Raw genomic sequence first — 16814 nt, 5'->3', positions numbered from 1 at the left:
TGGTAGGCGAGAGGAGGAGAAGGAAGCCGCGTGGTAGACCACCGGATGGAGTGGACTGGGAGTGAGGGTCTGAAGGTCGGTGACACTCGGAGGAGGTCGATGGTTGATGAATGGCCGTATCTGCGAGCTCTAACGTGCACCTTTGACTTTTCTCTTAAAATGGGCCCTTTTTCTTTTTACTGTATTTTCTTTACTAACCCTCTATCCAGATTAGGATTTATAAAGTTCAATCAGTTAATTGCATATGGTGTACTGTCTGATATTTTGAGGTGCGGATTTGTAACCGGGCAACACATCACGCGGCATCCACACAAACGAGATTTCTCAGTTTGGCGGGGCCAGAAGCTGTCTTCCCCTAGATGAACACGTGCTGGCCGAGCCTGAGGGTTACGTACATTTATAGTTAAAAGAGAATAAGCTTTATAGTTAAAAGACAATAAGCTTTACTTGGCTTGAGAGATGAGTGCCTTTGCTTAAGCTGGAGTTTCAGTGGGATAGTACAGGGGTCCAGCGCAAAGGCTCTGTGCAGGGAAGGGGCTGTTTTATTTTTATATTCATTTAGAGGTACAGAACTAAGCAGGCCTCTCCGGTCCACTGAGCCGCATCGCCCAACACCCCTTTAACTGTAACCTTAGCCTTATCATGGGACAATTTACAACTTACTAACTGCTATGTCTTTGGACTGTGGGAGGAAACCAGAGCAATGGGGAGAAACCCATGTGCACACAGGAAGAACGACATAAACTTGCTTACAGAGGAGACTGGGATTGTCACCATACCATTTCTCAAAAACTAAATTTAAAAAAAAAAATGAAAGGCCGGTGGGTGGGAAATGAGGACGTGATATACTGCTGTGGTTCTGTGCAGGAGAGGAAGGAGGCCGGGAAATGAAAGCCCTGTCAGAGAACAGAAACCTCTTCCTTCAATTCCTCCTTCCACCTTTCCTTTGTTGTGTATTTGCTTAAAACAATTCATCTCTAACAAAGCTGATGGTTTCTCTCACCATGGATGCTGACTGACCTATTGAGAGCTTTCAACAGCTGGAATTGGAATTGTTGTATTATTGTCACAGATACAGTACCGAGATACAGTGAAAAACGTACATGCCGTCCATACAGGTCAGATCATTAGACAGAGTATTGAGACAGAACAAGATAAAACAACAACAGAACAGTTACAGAGAAAGTGCAATGAAGGCAGACAATAAGGTGCAAGCATAATGAGGTGGTGAGGTGTTTTAGTGGTTTATTTCAGAATTTCAGCATCTGCAGGATTTTATATCCCATAGCACCAGGTTTATTTTGACCCCACCCCCACCACTTCCCCCTTTGTACATCTCCTGCAATCAGATCCGGTGATGAAGAAACAGTCCCCACCGTCTCCTGGCCAACATCACCACCCCCTGTACCATTCAGCCTCTTTGTCTTCATCCTATTACAATTTATCTACTCCCTCCACCCCTTCCCCTTTCTGCAACTTAAGACGTTTGGTCTCCAACCTTTCTGCGTTTAGATGGAAGATTAATTCTGTTTCTCTTGCCCCCAGCCCTGCCTGAGCTGTTGAGGTAGGATCGTGATGGTCTAAATCACTTTCAGTATGAGGGATTGGTGAAGAACGGGATCCTAGACAAGATCTCTGCACCAACCTTGGTCATATCGTTTGCCAGTGTGGGTGACAGTGCCATGGAGAATCGGCCCATCGCGGTGTGAGCTCGAAACTTTTCATCATTGTTCTTTAGCAGCCCTGCAGCGGAACGGAGAAGTTCAGGGTTAATGACGTCAGCGGTGATATGGAAAGGGAACAGGCAGTCAGACCATATCCCATAGTGAATCACATCAGATAATGGTTCTAAAACAGAAGTCAGCAATGATCATGTTCCCAGTATTCAAGCTTGCACTCAACATCAGTAAGACCAAGGAACTGGTTGTGGAATTCAGGAAGGGGAAGTTGAGGGTCACACACCAGTCCTCACTGAGTGATCAGCAGTGCAAAGGGTGAGCAATTTCAAGTTCTTGGGTGTCAACATTCCTGAAGATCTATCCTGGGCCCAACATAGTGATGCAATTACAAAGATGACACGACAGCGACTATATTCATTAGGAGTTTGGGGAAAATTGATATGTCACCAAAGACTCCAGCAAATCTCTACTGTGGAGAGCATTACAACCCTCTGGTATAGTGGGGTCACTGCACAGGATCAGATCGAGCTGCAGGAGGCTGCAAACTCGGCCAACTCCATCATGGGCACTAGCGTTCTCAGCATCCTTGGACATCTTCAAAAGGCAATGCCTCAGAATGGTGGCATCCACCATTAGGGATCCTCATCACCCAGGACATGCTCTCTTCTCAATACTACCATCAAGGAGGAGGTACAGGAGTCTGAAAACACACACTTAACAGTTTAAGAATTGCTTCTTCCCCTCTGCCATCAGAATTCTGAATGGACCATGAATCCAGGAATGCTACATCACTACGTTTTTCTCAGTTTTTGCTCTGTTTTGTGTTACTTTTAAAATGTAATATTTGTATTTATATTTTCTTATTGTAATTTATAGATCTTTATTATTTTGCATTGCAATGTACTGCAGCCACATAACAACAACTTTTATGACATGTGCCAGTGATTTTGAATCTGAATCTGATTGATCCCTGCAAACAGGATAAGTGCTACACCTGCCCCCATGCCTCCCCCCTCACCACTATTCACAGCCCCAAACAGTCCTTCAAGGTGAGGCAACACTTCACCTGTGAGTCTGTCAGGGTCACCTACTGCATCTACTGCAGATCCTCTACATCAGTGAGACCTCACCTGACATGGACTGGAGGACTGCTTTGTTGACAACCTTTGCTCCATCCACAACAAGCAGGACTTCCCAGTGACCAAGCATATTAATTCCATTCCAACGAGTTGGTCCACGGCTTCCTCTACTGTCACAATGAAGTTACTCTCCGGTTGGAGGAGCAACACCTCATATTCCATCCTGGTAGCCTCAAACCTGTCGGCATAAACATTGATTTCTCCAATTTCTGGAAATTTCTCTCCCCCTACCCCTTCTCTCTTTTTCCATTCCCTGTTCTGGCTCCATTCTTACCCCTTCTCTTCTCCTCACGTGCCCACTGCCTCCCTTTGGTTCCCTCCTCTCCTTCCATTTCTCCCCAGCACACTCTCCTCTCCAATCAGATTCCTTCTTCTTCAGCCCTTTACTTTTTCCACCAATCACCTCCTAGCTTTTTACCGATAGCACCTCCCTACCCATCTACCTTCACCCTCGTCTGCCCTTACCTATCACCTCCCAGCTTCTCCTCCTTCCCCTCCTTTCATGTTTTTATTCCAACTCCTGTCCCCCTTTCTTTCCAGTCCTGATTCAAGGTCTCCACCTTCTATTCTGAGGTTGTGCCACCAGGTCCTAGACTCTTCCTCCGTAGGAAACATCCTATCAACCTCCATTCTATCTGGGCCTGTGAATATCTGATAGGATTCAATGAGACTGTACCCCATTCTTCGAAACTCCACTGAGAACAGGTCCTGGGCCATGAAACGCTCCTCAGACACTAAAGACTTGGCCTCCACAGCCGCTCATGGCAACAGATTCCACGGATTTGCCACCCTCTGACTAAAGTAATTTCTCTGCCTCTCAGTTCTAAGTGGACGTCTTTCAATCCTGAAGTCGTGCCCTCTTGTCCTAGACTCCCCTTCCATGGGAAATAACTTTGCCATATCTAATCAGTTCAGGCCTTTTAACATTCGGAATGTTTCTATGAGATCCCCCTCATTCTCCCAAACTCCAGGGAATACAGCCCAAGAGCTGCCAGATATTCCTCATACAGTAACCCTTTCATTCCTGGAATCATTCTCTGACTCTTCTCTGAACCCTCTCCAATGTCAGCATATCCTTTCTAAAATAAGGAGCCCAAAACTGCACACAATACTCCAAGTGTGGTCTCACGAGTGTCTTATAGAGCCTCAACATCACAGCCCTGCTCTTATTTTCTATACCTCTAGAAATGAACACCAACATTGCATTTGCCTTCTTCACCACAGACTCAACCTGGAGGTTAACCCAAGGACTCCCAAGTCCCTTTGCATCTCTGCATTTTGAATTCTCTCCCAATCTAAATAATAGTCTGTCTGTTTATTTCTTCCACCAAAGTGCATGACCATACATTTTCTAACATTGTATTTCATTTGCCACTTCTTTGCCCATTCCCCTAAACTATCTAAGTCTCTCTGCAGGCTCTCTGTTTCCTCAACACTACCCGCTCCTCCACCTATCTATGTATCATCGGCAAATTTAGCCACAAATCCATTAATACCATAGTCCAAATCATCGACATACATCATAAAAAGCAACGGTCCCAACACCCGTCCCCTGTGGAACTCCAGTGGTAACCAGCAGCCAGCCAGAATAGGATCCCTTTATTCCCACTCTCTATTTTCTGTCGACGAGCCAATGCTCCACCCATGATAGTAACTTCCCTGTAATTGCATGGGCTTTTATCTTGCTAAGCAGCCTCACGTGCAGCACCTTGTCAAATCCTTCTGAAAATCCAAGTACACCACATCTACTACATCTCCTTTGTCTACCCTGCTTGTAATTTCCTCAAAGAATTGCAGTAGATTTGTCAGGCAGGATTTTCCTTTCAGGAAACCATGCTGGCTTTGCCCGATCTTGTCGTGTGCCTCCAGGCACTCTGAGGAGCCCAAAACTGTTCACAATACTCCAAGTGCAATCTGACAAGTGTCTCAGCATTACTACCTAGCTTTTATATTCTAGTGCTGTCGGAATGAATGCCATCATTATTGTCAACAGAGTTAAACAACAGGGATTCAGACCCTTTGGCTCAACATGCCCATGATGACCCAGAAGTCTGTCCATCACTTTTACTGCATTCAGCAGTCTCTTAGGGTCTGCTGTACATTGGAAAGATCAAATACAGATTGTGTGTTCCCTCTGCAAAACACATCCATTCTGTCAGCAAGAGTAATCCTGAGCTTCCTGACACCTTTTCCTCCAGTTCCCATCTCCACTTTGAGCTCCTCTGTCTTTGATCTTCACTCTTACAATGAAAATGAAATAGATTAGAGAGCATGTGTTATAACGAGAAATTGGACAAACTTGGGTTGCTTTCTCTGGAGCAGTGGAGGCTGAGAGGAGATCTGATAGAGATTTATAAGACTGTGAGAAGCTTACATGGAGTAGAAAGACAGTACCTTTTTCCCAGGGTCGAAATGTCTAATACCAGACAGCATGCACTTAAGGTGAGAGGGGGTAATTTCAGAGGAGATATGAGGAGCAAGGTTTTTACACGGAGATTGCTGGGTGCTGGGAATGCACTGCCTGGGGTGGTGGGAGGGGCAAAAAAATATGAGGGATTTTTAAGAGACAATTACACAGACACATGAACGTAAGGAAAATAGACGTTGTGTAGGCAAAAGGGATTAGTTTAGTAGTTCACTTGATTACTAACTTATTTGGTTCGGCTCAACATTGTGGGCTGTACTGTTCTATATTCTACGTTTAAAGAGAGCCAACATAAGGTTGAGAAATGGAACCTCACCCTCCTTCTCGATAATTGCAACCCTTGGGACTGAGAATCTGAATCAGGCTTATTATCACTGACATATTTTGTGAAGTTTGTTGTTCTGCGGCAGCAGTACAGTGCATAGCATAAAAATTACAATAAGATAGAAGAGAAACAAGTTGTGCAAAAAGCAGACAGCAAAATAGTGAGGTGGTGTTCACGGGTTCAAGGACCGTTCATAAATCTGGTGGCGGAGGGGAAGAAACTGTATCTAAAATGTTGAGTGTGTGTCTTCAGGCTCCTGTACCTCCTCCCTGAAGGTAGCAATGAGAGGGTAAGTCCTAGGTGATTGGGGGTCCTTAATGACGGGTACCACCTTCCTGAGACATCACCTTTTGAAGATGTCCTCGATGCTGGGGAGGCCGGTGCCCATGATGAAGCTGGCTGAGTTTACAACTTTCTGCAGCTTTTTCCGATCCTGTGCAGAATCCCCTCCACACCAGATGGTGATGCAACCAATCAGAATGCTCTCCATGGTGGATATGCTCTCTGCAGAAATTTGCTAGAGTCTTTGGCGACATATCCAATCTTCTCAAACTAATAAAATATAGCTGCTGTCATGCCTTCTTCATAATTGCATCAATATGTTGGGTCCAGGATAGATCTTCAGAGATGTTACACCTAGGAACTTGAAGCTGCTCACCCTTTCCACTGCTGACCCTTCTCCTGATATCCTCTTCCGGAAGTCCACAATCAGTTCCTTGGTCTTACCAACACTGAGTGCAAGGCTGTTGTTGACTTGAAGTTGGATTCAACAGTTTCAGGTAAGCTGCTTAGAGCAATACACATAAAATTCTGGAGGAACTTAGCATGTCAGGCAGCACCTCTGGAGAGGAATAAATCATTGGCATTTTGGCCCGAGTCCCTTCATCAGATTTATTTCATCGGCCCAAAATGCCAACTGTTTATTCCCACCCCACCCCCCCACAAATACCGTCTGACCTGCTGAGCTCCTCCAGCATTTTGTGTGTGTTCCCCAAGATTTCCAGCATCTGTAGAATCTCTTTTGTCTCAGGCAACCTGCCTTTCCTGTTTGAACCAGTTTTAGATAGGTGAGGAGAATGGGCAAAGAGTTGGTGAATGATCCGTAGCAAAACAACAAATTTCATGGGTTCATTGTCCTTTCAGAAATTGGATGGCAGAGGGGAAGAAGCTGTTCCTGAAACGTTGAGTATGTGTCTTCTGAAACCTGTACCTCCTTCCTGATGGTAGCAATGAGAAGAGGGCATGTCCTGAGTGCTGGGGTCCTTCATGATAGATGTTGCCTTTCTGAGACATCACCTTTTGAAGATGCCCTCGATGCTGGGGAGGCTAGTGCCCATGATGGAACTGGCTAAATTTACAACACTCTGCAACTTTTTCCGATCCTGTGCAGTGGTCCCACCATACCAGACAGTGATGTAACCAGTTAGAATGCGCTCCACAGTACATCTGTACAAATTTGTGAGTGTCTTTGGTGACGTACCCAGTCTCCTCAAACTCAGAATCGGAATCAGGTTTAATATCACTGGCATTTGTCATGGCTTGCACATTTTGTGGCAGCAGTACAATGAAATACATAATGACGGAGGAAAAAACTGTGAATTACAGTAAGTATGTAATATAGATTACAATTATATATATATATATATATTAAATAAGTAGCGCAAAAATAGAAATAAAAAAGTAGTGAGGTAATGTTCATTGATTCAATTTCCATTCAGAAATCTGATGGCAGAGGGGAAGAAGCTGTTCCTGAATCATTGAGTGTGTGTCTTCAGGCTCCTGTAGCTCCTCGCTGATGATACCGATGAGAACAAGGCATGACCTGGGTGATGGGGGTCCTTAATAATGGACGCCACCTTTTTCTGTCATTGCACCTTGAAGATGTCCTGGATACTATGAAGGCTAGAGCTCATGATGGAGCTGATGAAGTTTACAACTCTCTGCAGCTTACTTCAATCCTGTGCAATAGCCCTTTCATCTCCCCCACATGGAGCCAAGTTACATCTGCAGAAAGAAATATAGCCACTGTCATGCCTTCTTTGGAGCAGCATCAATACATTGGATCCAGGTTAGAATCTCTGAGATATTGATACCTAGGATCTTGAAATTGCTCAGTCTTTCCACTTCTGACCCCTCTATGCATACTATGCATACCTCTCTACGCTATGTGTTCCCTCATCTTACCCTTTCTGAAGTCCAGAATCAATTCCTTGGTCTTACTGGCATTTAGTGCAAGGTTGTTGTTATGACACACTCAAACAGCTGATTTATCTCGCTCCTTTACGCCTTCTTGTCACCCCCTGAAATTCTGCCAACAATAGTTCTGCTGCCGGCAAATTTATAGATGGTGTCTGATCAGTGCGCGAGCGTAGAGAGTAGAGCAGTGGTCTAAGCACGCATCCTTGAGGTGAGCCAGTGTTGATTGTCAGCGAGGAGGAGATGTTATTTCCAATCCGCTCAGAGACGGCTAGAGCTTTTTCTTCTATTTCTCCCTTTCTATCCCATCTTTCTAAATTTCAATCCTTCTCTCGCCATTCTTGCTTTCCTTCTTTTCCCTCATCCCTAAGTAAGAAGCTGGTCAGCTGGTCAGGGAACATCACTGCAATGCTTCATAACCGGAAACAATCTCCCTACATCTGTCACCACCGTTCTGCCTCACTCACTCTGAAGTTCCAGCTCATTCAAGAGATTCTGAGGGTTAATGTGTGAGAGAGTTTGAAGGCTCTGGGCCTGTACTTATTGGAGTTTAGAAGAAATGGGGGCCAGGGTGGGGGTGTGGGAGGGAGTCTCATTGAAGCCTATCGAATATTGCAAGGCCTCAATAGAATGGATGTGGAGAGGATGCTTCCTATAATGTGTGAGCCTAGGACCAGAGGACACATCCTCAGAATAGATGGACGTCCATTTAGAATAGAGATGAGGAAGAATTCCTTTAGCCCGAGGGTGGTGAATTTGTGGAATTCATTAGCACAGCTGCTGTGGAGGCCATGTCATTCAGTATACATAGGGAGACTGTTTTTGGAGGTTGATAGATTCTGGATTAGTCAGGGTCTCAAAGGTTATGGGAAGACGGCAGGAGAATGGAGATGAGAGGGATTATAATTCAGCTATGATGGAATGGCAGAGCAGACTCGATGGGCTAAATGATCTAATTCTGCTCCTATGTCTTATGGTGTTATGGAAATCTGGAGTAACACACACAAAATGCTAGAGGAACTCAGTAGGTCAGGCTCATGCATAGAGGGGAGCAAAGACTCGACATTTCAGGCTGAGACCCTTCAAGGAAAAGGGTAGAAGCCAGAATAAAATGGTGGGAGGAATACAAACTGGCAGGTGATAGGTGAACGCAGGTGAGGAGAGGGAAGAAGCTGGGAGGTGTTAGGTGGAAGAGTTAAAGGGCTGACATAACAGAAATGTGATAGGAGAGTGTGGTTTTCGGCTTTTATTTCAGATTTTCAGCATCTGCAGTGCTTGCCCTTTCATTTTGGCATCTTTATTCCATTTCCCTCTTTCCCCTCAGGGGCAGAAGGATCCACTGACAGGAGGCGGGATTGGGAGCCTGTGACGAGCACGGGAAATTTACACGGATGCTGCCAGGACTTGAGGATCTGAGTTATAGGGAAAGGTTGGGACTTTATTTCCTGGGGTGTAGGAGAATGAGGGGAGATTTGATAAAGATATACAAAATGATGAGAGGTATAGATAGAGTAAATGTAAACAGCTTTTTCCACTGAGCTTGGGTGAAACTAGAACTAGAAGCCAAGGGTTAAGGGTGAAAGGTGAAATGTTTAAGGGGAACCTGGGGGAATTTCTTCACTCAGAGGGAAGTGAGAGTGTGGAACAAGCTGCCAGTGGGAGTGGTGGATACTGGTTCAATTGGAACATTGTATGAGAAACTCTGATTGGTATATGAATGAGAAAGGGATGGAGATCTATGGCCCAGGTGAAAATAATTGGGATGGGACGTGGCAAAAAAAAAGCAGGACGAAGGGTCTCAGCCCGAAACGTCAACTGTATTCTTTTCCATAGATGCTGCCTGGCCTGCAGAGTTCCTCCAACATTTTGTGTGTGTAGCATAGACTAGATGGTCTGAAGGGCCCCTTTCTGTGTTGTAGTGCTCGATGACTCTGTGACAAAGCACGTTCTCCATGAATTGACCGGATTAGTTTAAATGGTCAAGTAGATTGCTCACTGTCCCTCATTCAAATCTTTAGAGAATTTGTTTTTCTCTCCTTTCTTTTTGCTCCTATTTCTCCCTCCCTCTCTCCTTCTTTTGCTCTTTCATAGCAGTCTGTGCAAATGCTGGCATCCTGAGGAAATGCGGAAAGTGCTGACAGAGTAGGAGGTCAGGTAGCACCTGGGATATGAAGGAAGAGATTAATGCTACAGGGCGCACTGCTGATAAATCGACCTGTCTTTCAGTAACGGAGACCTAGAAAAGGGAATGCCGGAGTAGGACTCTTCAGAAACAGTGGCAGACACAAGGAAACAGCTGCACTTAGATCAGAGATGCTCAGGCAGTTTGGAAAGGCAGGAGGCTTCTTGGCTTAGTCTGGTACTCTCCGTAAACCCTGCTGCCCCTCTCTGTCCCCTACCGGTCAAGATACCACTGAGCTGCAAAGTCCACTGAGGTTGATTTTTAGGTTTGTAGCCCCCATAGCTTTGTTGCAATCAACATATGTGACAACACCTGCAGGTTGCTATAACACCATAGTACATACGAACAGAATTAGGCCATTCAGCCCATCAAGTCTTCTCCACCATTCCATCACGACTGAATTATTTTCCTTCTCAACCCCATTTTCTTGCCTTCTCCCTGTAACCTTTGACACTGAATGCACAACATGTTGAACCTTGAAGTGGATGGGCTACAGCAGAAGACGACCGTGGTCATATCAGTGGCCGCTTGACTAGGTACCTGAACCTGAATCTGAATCTGAATCTGAATCAGAATCAGACACTATTTGACCCAAACACCTTTCGGTGTTTAATGATTTTATTTCAAATCTGAAACATCAGCAATAATTCTGCCTTTTAGTTCAAGCCTGGTTCCTTAAAGTTGTTATAGACCATGGGGGCGGTATAATGGGGATAAGCTCCCATTTCCTACTAAATGCTCCCAATGGCGTGCATCTCAAATAGCCTCTGGTAACCAAGTTCATCTCCTGGCCTTCACATGTGGCTTAGCTACTAAGCCCAGTGGAATCACTCCTATTGAAAGAGAAGGGGAAAAAACAGATTACTGGTGCTGTAAAACCAGTCGCTTTGGGCAGGTGAGACTCGTCAGCCGTGGTTGCAGCTTATCAAGGAGAAGGAAAACTCTGATCTCAAACCTCCACTGCCCTGCGGCTATACTCACTCATAGGAAAGGGAATAAACCCTGAGGAAAAGTTCAGAGCCGGAGTCTCTTGGGCAGTTCAACACTGACAGGCAACTCCTGCAATGCCGCTGGTACCAAACTGTATCGGTCTCTGCTGCCCTTTTGGATTCATCAGCTGCGTGGAGAGGGGGAGCCGGCTGCCTGGGCAATGGCTTGCTCTCCATATCGAACTGCCCAGGCTTGTGTACTGGCTCTGGACAACTAGGACACAAAATCCATGGTTGACCCTCACCCTGACCGAAGGAGGGCCTCAGTGATTGCCTCCTACAGGAACAGAAATCCAAAACCACTGAAATCCATACACCCTGCACGCTTACTGTGACTGGATCTGATCATTTCACTACAATATTAACTCTGCAATCCCCATCATTTAACCGTGCAATACTAATTAAGTTCTCACCAGCAATTAGTAGACTTGTTCAATCTTGCCTCTTTGTTTAACTGTTGAGAAATTTCGAAGTGTTTGTGCATTGACCTTCCAGCTACAAGTCTGTCCTAGAAGCAGGGATGTTTCAGAAAAAGCCAGGGTTGCTAGGCAGAGAATGGAGAGGTTTAGAACAGAGCCCAGTCAACACAACAACATGGTCAGGACAGGAGGTTGGAGGTGATTGTTGTCAGCAGGCTGTGGCTGATGGTTTTCTAGGCAGAGAGCAGTGCAGAGAATGGAGAGGTTTAAAACAGAGCCCAGTCAACACAACGACACAGTCAGGACGGGAGCTCGGAGGTGACTGTGCCTAACAGCATGCAAGTGTAAACTGCTGAGTTGGTTTATTGTTGTCACTTAGAAGTCATAGAACACCACATCACAGAAAGCAGGCCCTTTGTCCCCTTTAGTCTGTGATGAACTGTTATTCTGCCTACAACCATCAACCTTCCCCCTGACCGCAGCCCTCCACCCCCGGCCGCAGCCCTCCATACCTCTCCCATCCATGCACTAATCCCAATGTCTCTTAAATGATGAAACTGAACTCACATCCGCCACTTCTGTTCCAGACTCTCGCCACGCTCTGAGTGAAGACATTTCCCCTCAGATTCCCCTTAAACAGTTCACATTTCACCCTTAACCCATGACCTCTAGTTCTACTCAGCCAACCTCAGTGGAGGACAATGTTCCGAGGTCCAGTGAAAAATTTGTTTTGCATGCAATCCATACAGATCATCGCACCACATTAGTATGATGAGATAGAAGGAGAGAAAAGGCTGCAGACTAGAGTGTAACAGCTACAGAGAAAGTGCAGTGCAGGTCGACAATAAGATGCATAATGAGGTAGCTGTAAGCTCTGGACTCCATCTTATCATACCAGAGAGCCATTCACTAGTCTGATAACAGTGGGTAGAAGCTGGTACGTGCTTTCAAGCTTTTACAGTACAATGTTGAAGTGGTGGTTATTGTCATAAAATAGAATACTACAGCACAGGACAAACAATTGTGATCATAATGTTATGCTAACCTTTTAACCTACTCTAAGATCTACGGTTTATAACCCTTCCCTCCTATATAATCCATTATTTTTCTGTTACCCATGTGAAGAGGTTCTTCAATGCTCCTAGTGTATCTGTCTGGCAGCATGTCACATGCACCCGCCACTCTCTGTGTAAAAAACCTTCCTCTGACATCCCCACTATACTTTCTTCCAATCACCTTAAAATCATGCCCCCTTGTATTAGCCTTTTCTCCACTAGGAAAAAGTCTCTGGCTGTCCTTCACCTCTCATCTTCCTTCACGCTAAAGAGAAAAGCCCTCGCTTGCTCAACCTGTCTTCACAGGTCATGTTCCAGCACAGTGTTCAGTGAGGGTGCTCCCCTACAGTCGCATACTGTACTTATTTAAGAGAGAATATTCTACCACTGAAAGCCATCCAGATGAAACACACACAGCTCATTGCTGGGATGAAGGAGTTCTCCTTTCATCAGCAGTGTTCCTTGGAGCATTGATATATGAGGGGTGACCTTAGTGAAACATATCAGACCTTCAGGAGGCTAGGTGGGGAAATGTGGAGGTGGGAGAATCTCGAACCAGGGGACACAGTTACAAGAAAGGGGATGGAGACACAAAGGCCCTGCCAAAGGTGGAACTACATTACACCCTCTCCCAGCCCATCCTCCTCTTACTGGTGTAGGTCGTTGACCACCCACAGACCAGAAGAACAAAGGAGCAGAATTAGGCCATTTAGCCCATTAAGGATGCTCCACCATCCATCATGTCTGATTTATTTTTCTCCTCAACTCCATTCTCCTCCCTTCTCCCCTTAACTAATCAAGAACCTATGAATCTCCACTTTAAATTCAGCCAATGACTTGGCTTCCACAACCACAGATTCACTACACTCTAGCTAAAGAAATTCCTCCTCTTCTCTGTTCTAAAGGATGGCTCTCTATTCTGTGGCTGTGCCATCTGGTTCTAGACTCTTCCGCTACAGGAAACATCCTCACCACATCCAGTCTGTCTGTGCCTCTGGTCCTAGATGCCCCCACTACAGGAAGCAACTTCTAAGTCCACTCTATCTAGGCCTTTCAATATTCGATGGGCTTCAATGAGATACCCCACTCATTCTTTTAAACAGATGCAAGTGCAGGCCCAGGGCCATCCAATGCTCCTGATATGTTAACCCTTTCCTTCCTGGGATCATTCTCATGGACTTTCTCTGGGCCCTCTCCAGTACCAGCACATCCTTTCATAAATAAGGGGACCAGAACTGCTCACAATATTCCATGTGTGGTCTGGTCAATGCCTTTTGCCTTCTCCCCATAACCTTTGACGCCCTTATTAATCAGGAACCTATCAGCCTCCGCCTTAAATATACCCAGTGACTTGACCTCCACGGCCGTCTGTGGCAAAGAATTCCACAGATTCCCCACCCCCCCACAACCCCTACACCTTACCTGGCGGCCACGATGCTCGGGCAACAAGCAGGGGGTGTGCTGTGGCCGCTCTTGCCTCGTCGAAGTGGGACGATCCCAGTACTGGTCCTGAATCTGGGCCCCTCTGCACCCAGGGATACGGCCGTGCGAATCCCCCTCGGGCCCCTGTCTGGCTGATCTGGGGGAGTCGGAGAGAAGTGACGGCCATCCCGTCGAAGTTCTGCCTGTCAACACAGCGGCAGAGAGAACTCACCAGAGCTGTGTACTGGGTTGCCGCAGTAACCCTTTTCATCACAGGCAGACTCAGAGAAGCTGAAATTGCCCCAAACACAATGGGTGTCAGATCGCTTTACCTGCCTTTGTTTTATACATTAATACCCAGGTAATTACAGAGGATTACAGAATTAAAATAATCTTCTCAGTTACACACAGAAAATGCTGGAGAATTTCAGCAGGCGAGGCAGCATTTATAGAAATAAATAAACAGCTGCCATTCCAGCCGAGGGTTGTTTCTCTGTTACGTGCTAGTCATAGAGTCAGAGTATCATAGAGAACTACCGTACAGAAACAAGACCTTCGGCCCATCTAGTCCATGCCAAACTATTATGTTGCCTAGTCCCAACAACATGGGCAATAGACCTACATAGCTCTCCCATCAATGTAATTATCCAAACTTCTCTTAAATATTGAAATTAAATCCACATCACCACTTCTGCTGGAAGCTTGTTCCACATTCATACCACCCTTTGAGAGAAGAAGTTCCCCCTCAGGTTCCTCTTAAACAATTCACCTTATCACCCTTAACCTATGACCTCTAGTTCTAGTCTCATCCAATCACAGTGGACAAATCTGCTTGTGTCTGCCCTGCCTGTTTCCCTCTTATAACCCGGTTTAAACCTATTGGCCAATCAGAAGAGACTATGAAGAAATACTCGTTGGTCTCTGACCTCACTCTCCAGCCCTGACAGTCAGGAACCACTGTAACCAGGTATGTGTCTCCCGCGTCTTTCAAACCGAACTTAGATCCCTGTCTCAGATCCCCTACATTGTCTCTGATCACATCCTCTCCCAAGTGTTGGCACTGTCATTCTTAAACTGTTTTGTGTATGGTGGAATGCACAAAAATCTTCAAGGTAAATTAGGAGAATAAGGGGAGATTTGATAGACCATAAGACATAGGAGCAGAATAAGGCCATTCGGCCCATCGAGTCTGCACTGCATTTCCATCATGGCTGATTTATTATCCCTCCCAACCCATATAGAGGTATACAAAATTATGAGGGAATAGTGTGAACGAAAGTGTTTTCCTCTCAGTTTGGATGAGATGCAAGGTGAAATATTTAAGAAGAACATGAAGGGGAACTTCTTTACCCAGAAGATGGTGAGACTGTGGAATGAGCTGCCAGAAGAAGCAGTAGATGTGAATTCAATTGTAACATGCAAGAGAAGTTTGGATAAGTACATAGATGGGAGGGGTTTGGTCTGGGTGCAGGTTGATGGGAGTAGGCAGATAATAGGGTGGGGATGGACTAGATGGGCCGAAAGGCCTGTTTCTGTACTGTAGTGCTTTATGGCTCCATGAATCTATCTGGCAAAGCCAACAAGTTGTTGTGAGAGAGGCATTACATTTAACAAATTAACTGTATTTCTTTGAAGTTTAAGTTTAAGTTTATTGTCATGGGATACATACCCAGGGTATATGTAGGTGCAATGAAAATTAATTTTTTGCAGCAGTAGCACAGAACATTACAAAAATAAATTAACATAAAGTTCAATTAACATAAATTATAGATTACTTACACAGCAAAATAAACATAACAGCATCAATGCAAGTTGAGAGAAAAAGAAAAGAAATATAGTCAAAAGTTTGTGTTGAGGTTTTTCAAGTTGGTTCAAGAATCACAAAGTTCAAAGTTCAAAGTAATTTTTTTGTCAAAGTACATGTATGCCACCATATACAACCCTGAGATTCATTTTTGTGTGGGTGTACTCAATAATTTGTTTGTTGCAAGGGAAGTTGACTGTGGAAAGTAAGGAAGTATTGGTTTACTGACATATGATATTGGTGGGGTCATACCTGGTGTACTCGCTATGGTTTTGGTCATAGGGTCAGTCATGGAACACTACAGCACAGAAGCAGGCCCTTTGACCCATCTAGTCCATGCTAAACAGTTATTCTGCCTAGTCCCATCAACCCACACCTGGACCATACCCCTTCCATCCATGTACCTATCCAAACTTCTCTTAAAAGTTGCAATGAAACCTGCACTCTCACCACCCTGTGAGTGAAGAGGTTCCACCTCGTGTTTCCCTTGAGTAGTTCTCCTTTCACCCTTAACCTTTGACATCTAGTTCTCCTCTCACCCAACCCTCAGTGGAAAACAACCAGTTTGCATCAACTGTATCTACAACCCTCATAATTTTGTATAACCCTATCAAATTTCCCCTCGTTCGTCTTTGCTCCAGGGAGTAAACTCCTAACCCATTCAACCGTTCCCCATAACTCAGGTCATCAAGTCCTGGCAACATCCTTGTAAATTTTCTCTGTACTCTTTCAATCTTATTAATATCCTTCCTGTAGGTTGGTGACCAGAACTACACCCAATCCTCAAATTTGGCCTCACTAATGTCTGCTACAACTCCAACATAACATCCCACCTCCTGAACTCAGTACTCTGAGTTATGAAGGTCAATGGGCCAAAAGCCATCTTTACATCCTTAATCTTATCTACAGGAGGGTGTTCATGCACTGGAAACAGTTCAGGAAAGGTTTGTTAGCCAGGGGTACCTGAAATGAGTGAGCGGTCTCATGAAGCGATGTTGGACAAGTTTGGTTTGCATCCGCTGCAGTCCAGAAAAGTGAGAAGTGACTTGATCGAACAGCCTGGTGGGTCTAAACAAGGCGGATGTTGAGTGAGGTTTACCGTTATTGGAGAATCTATAGCCTGAATCCCAGTTCAAAAATATGCAGGTGGTACATTTACGGCAGAGATGAGTCAAGTTT

General features: G+C 45.2%; 1 protein-coding gene across 1 annotated transcript in view; it reads right to left on the bottom strand.

Annotated features, from left to right (window-relative positions):
• LOC134352297 (uncharacterized) overlaps positions 1–14553 on the bottom strand; it is a 130230-nt gene extending 115677 nt beyond the window's left edge. Inside the window, exons 1-2 of the mRNA XM_063059588.1 lie at positions 14518–14553; positions 1646–1743 (exon numbers count right to left, since the gene is read on the bottom strand). Coding sequence (XP_062915658.1) covers positions 1646–1743; positions 14518–14548 — 129 coding nt within the window. The 5' untranslated portion in view covers positions 14549–14553. The remainder of the gene's footprint in view (positions 1–1645; positions 1744–14517) is intronic.
• Between the last annotated feature and the right edge of the window lie 2261 nt (positions 14554–16814).

This window comes from Mobula hypostoma, chromosome 9 (genome assembly GCF_963921235.1).
Source record: "Mobula hypostoma chromosome 9, sMobHyp1.1, whole genome shotgun sequence".
In the NCBI taxonomy this organism is placed as follows: Eukaryota; Metazoa; Chordata; class Chondrichthyes; order Myliobatiformes; family Myliobatidae; genus Mobula; species Mobula hypostoma.
This window is presented reverse-complemented; position numbering and strand designations above follow the sequence as displayed.